The sequence below is a fragment of the Xiphias gladius genome, chromosome 15 (assembly GCF_016859285.1).
Source record: "Xiphias gladius isolate SHS-SW01 ecotype Sanya breed wild chromosome 15, ASM1685928v1, whole genome shotgun sequence".
Lineage (NCBI taxonomy): Eukaryota > Metazoa > Chordata > Actinopteri > Istiophoriformes > Xiphiidae > Xiphias > Xiphias gladius.
This window is the reverse complement of record NC_053414.1, coordinates 605,887-617,530: the sequence shown is the minus strand read 5'-3', so window position 1 is coordinate 617,530 and position 11,644 is coordinate 605,887. Positions and strand designations below refer to the sequence as shown.

Below are 11,644 nucleotides of genomic sequence, written 5' to 3'. Positions count from 1 at the left end.
ATCCTCAGCTAGAAAAGGAGCTTGATTACAATTGTTTGCACTAAAAAGTAACAGGAAAATGAAAATTCGATATTTAATGTTGTCGTTGATAAAACCACAGGAAAGTACATTTCACTTTGATGTAGCGACTTGGTTTGAATATTAGCAGCTGAGAACTTCTACAGATGACGAGCGAGCTGAAGGTTTTGACTTTTTAAATCGCAGCTGAGGACTAAAGTTTTCGGGGCTCGCTCGCTTAATAAAGCTTTGCGCGTTTACACAACCTCATTTTGTCCTAATAAAGCCTATTTCCAAGTCCTACTAACCCGTAGTTCTTATTTATGCCAAAGAATTTTGATTTGCATTTTCAGAACCCGGCTGCAATATCAACATCACAAAATGAAAATATAACGTCTGAGCGCGGTTTTATAATTCTGGAGGAAAAGACGTACGTCACAGCAAACTCATGGAAAAATTTATATAGAATATGTAGCCACTGAACAAAAATCCAACTCCAGCAGGAGGCGCCGTCTGACTCCACACAGCTTTCATATTTCCTGTCTTGTTCAAATTCAGAACTACAAATGAGTTTTGAGGCTAAGGGTAAGGCCCCAGGCTAATGAGGGCCCCCAGACCCTCGGGGGCCCCAGACGCCCTGTGTGTCAGTCCCTTTGTGATCATTTGATTAACTGCTCATTTGTGTGTGAATATGCATCAATTACATACAGTAACGCCCGAAGGGATGAGGTGGGTCCTGTATTCTCACCTAATCTGGGGGGCCCCGCCCCGCAGGGAGGCCCTCAGTCTAAATGGAGGAGCAAGATAAGGGATTTAGAAACCATCAAATACCAAAGTTGCCGTTGATAAATTCTTTGTCGATCACTAATTAGGAGCGAGGACTGAATGAGCAGTAGCGGTGAGGATAAACTGTTGAAGACCATGTGACGAGGTTGAAAGCTCTAGAAAAAAAGCTCTTAAGTGGATCTCTGAGGGCTGAATCGGGATTTTAGAAACACTAAGGTCAGGAGTCCGAAGTCCCAGAGTAGAAGCCCACCAACCAGACTCTGTACAATATTCTGAGTATTTAAGATAACTCACAAAGTGCTACACGTTAATTGTTTTCTAACTATTGAAATACATGTTACCATTGATTTTGGTTTAAATGTTGTTTACAAGGCTTTTTCTGCACTTTGGGGTATGTAGCTCTGCTGGAGAATAAAAAAGCAGATTTTTGGGTTTTTTCTTGCCTCAAAACAGTAAAATTTTAGATGCTATTAATCTAAAAGTGTCAGAACCAACCTGAAGTGTTTATTCCTAGAATGTAAACTCTCAAAGTTTCATGTGAAAACATTTTTCTTACCGACCGTTTGAATAAAACTGAATTCAACGTGACTTTCTGTCTTAATGGACAAAAATCAAGCAAACATCTAAATAAACAAGCTTAAAGTGAAAAATCTTAATTCGGGCAACGTCCACTTACTGGCTTCCTCTGGAGTTTTCAGCTCCACTTAAAATAAAAGCAAAGATGAAATCATTTAAAGAGAGTTTAAAGTTCATGTTTTGCTGTGAGTCAACTCGTCTTTACTTCTCTCGCTGGATCATTTTCATGCATTTGAACATGATATGTTGAGATGTCATCTTCGCATCTCATCAATAAACTATTTTACAATCATTTATCCATCCAACGTCTTCATTTTTTTTTTTTTGTTTGAGGAAGTGTCGAATCAAACGTATTCCTTAGAATAACATGATATTTGAATGAATTCCCCAGAGCTCCGTCGTTAGTTATTTTTGCCGGGTCACTTTCCAAACCGACGAAAAGATTCGGGACACGAGAACCACAACAACAAAACGCCTCAATCTTTCAACCCTCCGGGCTCACGATCCGCCAGCCTGTAGCGAGACAAAGTAATCGAGTACCTTGAATCCGCTCGTCGGGTCAGTTTGACTCGGTGCTTCACACACAGGGGCGGGCTTCGTCCTTAACCTTTGACCTGCGGTGTTAGTGTGAAAGTGCTCTGATAGCCGATGATGATGTTGAAGATCTGATCAGAGCTGAACTGTGTGTTAATGATCTTCATCATCTCTTCATTCTCCTCCGGTGACATCCAAAGGTCCAGAAGTCCATTCAAAAAAATCTCCATTTAAACCCACACAGCCCCAACACTTTGTTTTATTGCATTTTATTTTATCTTATTCAGTTCAGTTTGAGGAGATTTTGCTGATGTTACGTTTCCACTTTTTTAAAGAATGTTTTTATATAAACAACACACAATTTTCAGGAGGTCATAATGCTGTCGACCTGACCCGGGAGAGGAGCCGTGTTACAAAATCACCCTGGTACAGATTCAGAGTTGATTATTTTTCAGATTGTGTCATTTTGAATTTCAGAGGCTCTGAAGAGTCGAACGTCTGCGTGAGGTGGTTTTTTTATCTCCGTTTTAATCGTCTCATTTCGCCTCACATTGATCTTGGGACCCGATGACTGTGAATCGCTGCAGTAGGGACGGTATGGAAGTCCACCCCTGCCAGAAAATGGGCAGAAAAAAAAAAACAAAACCCCATGTAAAGGTCAAGAGTAGGAAATAAAAATAATCACGGTAAATCAAAAAAGTCGGATTCATGAAGTGTTAAATCGCAATAACGAGATTAGGGGTCAAATGATGACTTTTTAAGTCAAGTTACTCTCCTAACTTTTATTTAGCAGATTTAAAACTCGAGCGTTACGTCTTCGTTTTGACTTCAAAGTTCATGTTTGTTGAAAGTTGTTATTTCATGATTCTCAGTCTTTCAGTTTTTGACTTTGGCCTCTTGTTTTTCTGGCCACCCCGAGCTTCCGTACACGAGGTCGTTTTCCTTTGATTTATTGACCCGAGACACTTGCGGGGATTTTTTAAAAAGAAAACCCTTTTCATGGTTTACAGAGTCATTGATTATCTATTAGTGCAACGATCGGATGAAATTGGACCCGAGTTCTTCAAAACGACCCGATGTGTCAGGTCCAGGTCTGAGGCCCCAAGTTTCATTAATCAGAAGTTCTGCGATCAGGAATATAAAAGTTTCTGTTTTTCGATTTACCGGCAAGAAGGGAGACAAATAAATGGATTGATTGATCGAAGTTTGAGTGTCATCCATTGGAGATTAGATTAGAACAGGGTGGGGTGTGTGTGTGTGTGTGTGTGTGTGGGGGGGGGGGGTTACAGGTTTATCTGGGGGACCGGGGGTTTTACAGTTTTATCTGAGTCTCTAAACGCCGGACCAGGAGCAGGAGCGACCCTAGACCTGCCCGCTGTTCTGCTTCTGGACGCTTCTCTCCGGTTTTATTTCGCAGTCGACTCGGAAGTTGCCGGAGTGTCCCCTGCGCCTCAGACCTGCGCAGTAGCGGACTGGGTGTAGTCTGGACTCCCGTCTTTTCCTGCTGGATTTGGTGCATGGCGGCGGACACAAAGAGCTGAGGCCCGAGCCCAGACCCTCACACACCAGCACAGCCGGGAGACGAGCTCTGGACGCGGCCCGGAGCCCAGAAAAGCCGCCGCTGCCGACCCCCCCCGCGCGTTTTCACTCGATGCTTTTGGCTGTTTGCTAGCCGGAGAGTTACCGCGAACTTCGGACGAGTTCAGGGAGAGTTTGTGTCGGAGCCGCGCAGAGATTTCCTGGTCGAGGAGGAGGAGGACGCGGAGGACCGAAAAAATGCGAAGTTTGATCCGGGCTCTGGTCGCCTGGAGCTGGGTGGCGGCGTGCGTCCGCGCCGCCATGGACGAGTGCTCGGACGAGCAGGGCAGACCGCAGCGCTGCATGCCGGAGTTCGTGAACGCCGCCTTCAACGTGACGGTGGTGGCGACCAACACCTGCGGCTCTCCGCCCGAGGAGTACTGCGTGCAGACCGGCGCCACCGGGGTCACCAAGTCCTGCCACATCTGCGACGCCCGCGACCCCCGGAACCACCACAGCGCCGTGTACCTGACCGACTACAACAACCAGCAGGACACCACCTGGTGGCAGAGCCAGACCATGCTGGCGGGCATCCAGTACCCGAACTCCATCAACCTCACCCTGCACCTCGGTAAGACCCCCCCGATATCGTCTGCTTCGCTTCGCGGGAGAGATTCGCACCGCGGAATCTCCCCGGTGAAACCTGCGAGTTAAGGGTTTCTCGCTTAGCGTCAAAAGCACCTGTCTGACACAACACGAAAAGATGTATACTATGAAGCTCCAGGACCCCCTCTTTTATTCGGCATACGCCCAAAACCTGGCAACCGAGCTTTTTAAGGTAAAAATCCAACCTAACGGAGCAGGTCTGCCCATCGGCCGCTCTGTCGCTTCACATGAAAATACGCCGTTGCGAGCAGCGAGACGCAGCTGTGGAAAAAAAAAAAAGTTGCTAGTTGGAAAGTTGATGAAGCGAATCACTGTTCGGTCCGGTGCTTTTGTGCCAAACCGAAGAACCTGTCGTTACAATTCAGAAAAGTTGTTCGGTTATGGCGAATGATGTGAGCCCGATTCCAAAGTAGAGGGAAAACGTTTAAATTGGCGGAGTTTCCTACGGAGTTCGGTGTAACGTTCGGCTGTGCGGGGATGATACGGTTGCTTAACGCTGACGGAGGCGCTGCCGTGCGGTGCTTTTTTTTTCTGATATGAAAGGAGTTTGAAAAAGGTTTGAAACAGTTTGAACCAGGCTTGAACCAGGCCTGAACCAGGCTTGAACCAGGCTTGAACCAGGTCTGAACCAGGCTTGAACCAGGCCTGAACCAGGCTTGAACCAGGCTTGAACCAGGCCTGAACCAGGCTTGAACCAGGTCTGAACCAGGCTTGAATCAGGTCTGAACCAGGCCTGAACCAGGTCTGAACCAGGCTTGAATCAGGTCTGAACCAGGTCTGAACCAGGTCTGAACCAGGCTGAGGAGGGAAGCCGTTTGTACCCAGCAGTTTTTCAGATGTTTGAACGTTGGAGCTGGAAATGAGTGATGGAACTTTGCTGCCAGCGATATCAGCAATGGAGGACATAGTTTTCATTGTTGGGGCAGGAGTGCGCGCGTGTGTGTGTGTGTGTGTGTGTGCGTGCGCGTGCGTGCGTGTGCGCGCGTGCAGACGGGGGTTGCAGCTATGTTCTGACCGGACTGGAGGGTCAGCGTCTCCCTGCAGAAACAGCAGCAGCTCCAGGTCCTGCTTCGCCCCCATCGCCTCCACTTTGTGTTTCCCAGCTCTGCTTCTGTCTTGTCAAGCGGTGGACTCGGTTGTCGGGGGGGTCAGAGGGGACCGCGGCGTCCCGGGGACAGCCGGTCTCACAGGGCGTCTCCTCAGGGACCGGAGGAAGTCCAGCCGTCTTTGGGAGTCAGTTACAACACATCGGTCTGGCCCCTGAGAGTAAATCTCACAGGAGGTTTGGATGCAGACGTCTGGTTTTCAAAGAATAAGAATGAAGGTTCGTCCTTCAGCTGGGAGACGTTCGTGTCCTTCACTCACACGCGTTGGGTTTGTTTCCAGGCGAAAACCGGAAGCCTGGTACTTTAGACTAGAATCAGACCGGCTGGGGCAACTGTTAGTCAATCTATCAGTCAGTCGATCAGCTGGAGATTAATCAGTGACTAGTTTGATAATTGATTCATAATTGTGAGGGATTTTTCAGGCAGAAAGGCCCAACGTTCCTTGATTCCAGCTCCTCACGTGTGATAATTTGCTGCTTTTCTTTCTCCTAAGTGATAATAAACCGAATCTCTGGGTTTCGGACTGTGGGTCTGGAAAAACGAGACATTTACGACTTTGTGCAAAGTTGTGAGAAATTGTTTGGTTTTTTTTTATCTTCTGATGTTTATAGACCGAATTATTAATCAATTTCAGTTGCGTAGTTAATTGACCCTGGACGAAAAACTTTGTTTTTTGGGTTTTTCTTTGCTAAAACAGTAAAAGTAAATCGAGGTTTATTTCCCACCAGAGCAACGTACCAGGCAGAGAACAACACGTAGATTTAAGGTGGAATTTACAGAAAATGGATTTGAAGGTTTGAATGAAGACGTAAAGTCTGAAATTTGTGTTTTTCGTTAAATACTCAGAATATTGTATGGAGTTTGGTTGCTGCTCAGTAAAAACTCCGTTAAGGTGGTGGGGCTTTGCTGGGAGGCTTCGGAGTCCCGACCTTACTGAAACCTGGCTACAGCCTTGCAAGGCCCACTTACTAGTCTTTTCCGGAGCTTTCAGTTGCATCTCATGGTCCTCGTTAGAGTTGACACGGAAGTAGGTCTGTCTGTGTTGAAAAAGAGACTTTTTACCTGGTTACACATGGTAAAATAAAAAATGAAATGTTGTCATCAGGTGACCTGATTAACCCCAAACTCCATCCTCTGATGAAGGCCATGAGATCTGGCTGAAAACCAGGGGAGACCGCGGTAATTTGATTCCTAACTAGTCAGGTGAATCGACGAGCCGATGGACTGGAAAATAATCAACAGGGCTGATAGTCGATTGATCGTTTTTAAGTCATTTGTCAGGCAGAAATGTCAAACACGTGCAGTTTTCTCTGTGTAAATCATCGTAAACTGAACATCTTTGGGTTTTGGGCTGCCGGTCGGACAAAACCAGACATTTGAAGACGTCACCTTGGACACTTTTCACAAATTTCCGATGTTTTATCGACTGACCGACCGACCAAGTCGACCTTTATCTGCCGCTCTGTCGCCTCCCAGCCCTCGTTCCTGCTCTGTTCGCTCCCGTCTTAGTTTTCCCGCAGCTCTGACTTGGCCTTTTAAAAATACCTGTCTATTTCTGAAGCCGGTGTGCCTCTGGCCTCCCAGCAGCACTACTGTTTTTAACAGTGCTTGACATTCCTGAGTGGTTCAGTCATGCTGCTGGTTGGAGCTGAGCCGCCGTCTTTGTAGCCTCAGGTACTGAGCTCTGATTAGAGCTGCGGTGGCTCAACGCCTCATTTTCAAATGGAAATGCTTTTGATTACACGCTGTGTTTTCTCCCCCCTGGGCCGAGCTTTCGTTGTGGGGTCAGCGTTTGCTTCATAATTAGAGCTCAGGCTTTGTTCTGCTGCAGATAACCTCCGATGAGTAAAGTCGGAACGTCCCAGCACAAAGATCAGATCTGATTTTATTCGGTCGATGTTGAAGCTGCGCCGACGCTCTTACTTTCAAAAACCAGTTGTCGTTTGAGGCTGAGACAGGAAGTGAGCGCCTGATCGCCACCAGCTGAGTCTCCTGTTTGTCCATTTGTTGTCAATATCGTGTAGCGCTGCAACTCTTGAAGAATGAATCTGCAACTATTTTGGTTTTCAGTTTTTCGTTTTAAGTCGTTTTTATTTCATATAAAAGCGCCAAAACTTCTCCGGTTCCAGCTTCTCCAATTGTGTTGATTTTCTCGCCGTTAATATCTTTGAAAACCAAAATCTCTTTGGGTTTTGGACTGTTGGTTGGACAAAACAAGATATTTGAAGATGTCACTTTGAACTCCTATGCTCCTCCTCATGGGGGAAGGTTGGGTCTCGGTAAATATACCTATAAAGAGTCCGGTCTAGACCTGCCCTGCATGAAAAGTGCCCTGAGATTGAATTAAATTGAATTGAACTCCGGGGAAAGTGGGATGGACATTTTTTTTTCTTGTTTTCTGTTGATTTTGTATCAGGGCATCTGCAGGTCTTAAAAAGTCTGAAGTAGCAATGAATTCAGTTCCCTCAAAAAAAAAAAAAAAGCCTCAGAAGGTTTCAAAAAGTCTTAAAATGTCGTAATGTTCATTTCATGTGTTGAATATTTTTTCCTGCCTCCTGTAGTGACATTAGTTTTTAGCCTCATAATGGACAAGTGTTGATTTTTAGCAAAAACATAAAATAAAAAAACTTTTAATTTGTTAATAGTTAGTCCATCCATTAATTATACTGCCACTTTGAGTCCAGACGCGAGCGCATGATGAGACAGCGGGCCCCTGGGCAGAGACAAGTAAAGGCCCCCGCCTCTCCTATGTAGGACCAGCAGACTGAAAGAGACACAAATCAACTCCAAGCGACACTTGCGTCCGTTTATGGTGGTTTCGTGCGTCTTGGTGGTCTTCTAACTTCTAACCTTCTCAGCCCTGGGGCCCCTGGGCCTGGGCCCCGTAGGCCTGTTCAGTGATCCATAAGTGGGTCCAGGTCATGTTAATTTGTTGATTGTATTGCTAGGGGTTATTGTTATATACAGCTGGCAAGTAACAACAAAAATGTGAATTTTTGTAAATTCACGGACTTAATAAATAATTGTCAGACTAATTGTTTGTTTTCTGTCATTTTTTGACCGACACGACGGTTAAAAGGGTGTTGAAATGAATCTGATGTGGTAGTAAGAAGTAGAAAGTCTTCCATTTGGTGAACGCTGCTGAAACCCCGGTAGCTTTAAAGCATCACGGACGTTTTTCTGGGGTCGCTGTGCGGGATCCCTGGATAAAGTCCAGCAGAGTTTGAGGGTTTCGTTGTAGCTGTTTACATCTCTCAGTGAGTTTCCTAAATGTTTTTTTGTCTGGACAGGAAGTCACTCTGCGACTGTCTGTTGAAAGTTTAAGGGGCCCGTTGAGTTTCATGTTTGCATGAAGAGTTTATTTCCTGTGGATCTCTGTTCCTGTTTAGAAGAGTCTAAATATTTTGTTCTTGTCTGCCAAAGTGATTTTTAACAGAGAGGGTGCTCAACATTTTAGAAATACCAAAGACAGCAGTGCAGTTAACAGGATCTGCCCCAGTGGAGGTGGTAAGACCCCCCACACCTTCATTTAGAAACTAGATAATGATCAAATGATACTCAACTCATTCTATTTGTGGCTCTCGCCGTGTGATATGTTGTCTCCGTTACTCTTCCCTGAAGATAAATGGCGCATTTCAGAAGCTTCCTCTGATGTGAGCGGAGCCAGTCTTGTTTCACTTGGCCTCCGCCATAACACCCTGAGATTAGGGCTTTAACTAAAGATTAGTTTCATCAGGGTTAATCTGCCGATTTTATTGATTTTAGTTCACGAAATTTCAAGAAATGGTCAATAATGTCCATCACAAGTCTTCAGATGTGTTGTTTTGATCGACCAAAAGTCCAAATACCCAAAAGTACTTAGTTCACAATGATATATGTCAAAGAAAACACAGTTGATATCTGACCAAGTGATAATTTGAATCGGGAACTATCTGATCAAATAAGTCAACAACATTATGAATCTGGCAAAACATTCGACGCCAAGTTTTAGTGCTGGACAGTTCTTGATGCTTGGTGTTAGAGACACATTCCAGTCGGAAACCAGAAAACTACTCGGGTTCGATGCCTCAGCCTGGTAACCAAGCTTTGTTCTCATTTCCGCCTTTTATCAGCCAGCGAATTCATGAATGCGCCTGCCGAGTTGTTCAGTGCCGAGCGTATGATGAAGTTGGGATTGGGGCTGTGGTGCTGGCAGTCTCGATCTCAGGAAATATGATGTGTGTGCAGTGTTTGTGGAGCTCAGATCTGGCCGTCTCTATGTGTGTTTGGACTCTTTGAAGTGCTGCAGTGTGTCTGCGGCAGGAAGGCGACGTGTCCCGACTCGACTCGGCAGCTCAGACTGCCGAGGGCGGCATGAAAGACCCACAAAGAAGAAAACCTGCGGATGGACGTAGAGGGGCTTCCTTCGTTTATCTGGATGTAACCAACACAGCTAAAATCCTCGGCATCAGGAGGGAAACTAACCTCACTCTAAAATATTGCGACCGGGGCTGGGTATTGTTGGGTACGCTGATACTTTTTTTTTTTTTTTTTTAATTTCACAAAAGAAGCCAAAATTGCTCAGTGTTTAATGTCGTCTAAACACAAGCAGCTGCACATGAACTTTGTTTATATAAAACGTAGTCTTAAATTGTCAAGATTTTGAATGAAGTCTGGAACTCTCTGATCAAAGAAGCTCGATTCACAGTCCTGACTCTGAATCTTCTTTGTCTAATTACTTTCAGTGGTTTTTAGGCTCAAATCAGTCTGTCACCAAAGGAAACCTTTAAAGGTTTGGGTGAATGTTTGGTGGCATCTGTTACGTTCAAAATGTCCAACATAGGTCTTCTAGAATCAGGAACAGGTTGATTAAATCAACATAACTGATTCATTTAATATTCCATTTCAGCAAATTATTACCTCTCTCTAATAAGTCGGTCTTTGTAAAGGGCTCTGAGGTGGAAACTGTTGGATTTATGGGTAATGAATAACTCACTAATGCTTTATAAATCCATTACAACCCCGGAATAAAAAGGTTTGGGTCAAAGCACGACACACAACCAGGTGACCAAAAGGGGCTTGACGTGGGACCAGTGAGGTTAATGTCCAGGGTTTTACGGATTTAATCAGGGTCGATTCTTCTTATTAAGGGAACCTTTGGTAACAAAAGACTGAACGTGAGGTTACTTTAAATCGAGCTGGCTGAGCGTCATGTGAAAACAGCTGGACTCGTCCCGATTGTCTCGAGGAGGGGGGTTGGGGTTGAGGGGGGTTGTTACTCGCTTCAGTACCTGAATGGTTCTTTGAAGTCTGAACGTGGAGGCAAAACATCCCTGAATTCTTCCAAAGATAAAAAACGGGAATGTTCTTTGTGCTTCCGGTAAAGCATCAGGTTAGATCGGACGCTAAAACACCCGAGCCAGTTTTTAAGAGGACGATAAACTGTTACTAAACCTCTGCTGACCCCAAAGTCTCAGAGCTGTATCTTGAAGTTTAGTGGAGATCCAAGCGTCTCCAAACACGTCAGGCTGAGTTTTGGGTCTGCACGCGATCCAGAATCACAGGAACGTTAAGGGAAATGTAAGGGTATTTTGGGGGTTGGGGGGGTTTGGCGTGAAGGTGGAAAAGCCTCTGTGTCTCTTTCGTCAGCTGCAATAAGCCAACAGTGATTTCCAGAGCCAATCGTCCAGCTGTGCAGCTCTCGTAATCTCTCCGCATCCCGGTTTCCCACGCTGAGTTCATTCCTCAGACACTAAACAATGAGTCCGGACCAGATGACTCCCCCTCACTCATCCCTCCTCACCCAACCCCTACACTCTCAGATTGGTATAATTTGCAACAGCTGGCCACTCCTGAGGGAAAACACGAACTTGTGTCTTTATGGCGGGTTGGGAAAGCCTGAGAGGAAGATGAGGAGCTGCTCCAGGCCTGACATCCAGGGTTTTCCCACACTACGCTGCTGTCTCTGCTGTCCGAGGGACAGATGAACGTCTTCCCGTAAGACACGCTGCATTCCACCACGCAACTGACAGATGAGCGTTTACTGGCTGCGTGTGTCTCGTTTCACACCGAACACGAGTTCGACGGATCAGCTGCTGCAGGACTGAATACAGAAAACCACGATGTGATCCAGAAGCCTCAGCTCTGTTTTAGGACCATCAGAGTGAGGCCTCGGTCACGCAGACTGATTCGACTGACTGAGGCGTCAGTCTGTTGATTTCAGGTGCATTTGCAGTCAAGACGTAATTTACATGCTCATCTGATTTTCTGACGTTGCCAATCCACTGCGGTGCTTCAGAGTAGTCCGTGTCTTGTTGGCGTGTCACTTGTGTACAGAACAGCTCCCGTCTTTGCCGTTTATCTGCCTTGTAATACGTGTTGTAGAAACACGGCTCACAGGTCTGATTGACGCTGCTGGCCCTGTATCTGTGCTCGGCCCAGATCCGGTCTTGATCTGGACAAAGCAAATCTGTGGGACTTGG

The 11,644-nt window shown here is 45.8% G+C and overlaps 1 protein-coding gene across 1 annotated transcript in view; it reads left to right on the top strand.

Annotated features, from left to right (window-relative positions):
• The first annotated feature begins 3,226 nt into the window (after positions 1 to 3,226).
• The window catches only part of lamc1 (laminin, gamma 1), a 67,966-nt gene continuing 59,548 nt past the window's right edge, over positions 3,227 to 11,644 (top strand). The window contains exon 1 of the mRNA XM_040145091.1: positions 3,227 to 4,042. Coding sequence (XP_040001025.1) covers positions 3,670 to 4,042 — 373 coding nt within the window. The 5' untranslated portion in view covers positions 3,227 to 3,669. The remainder of the gene's footprint in view (positions 4,043 to 11,644) is intronic.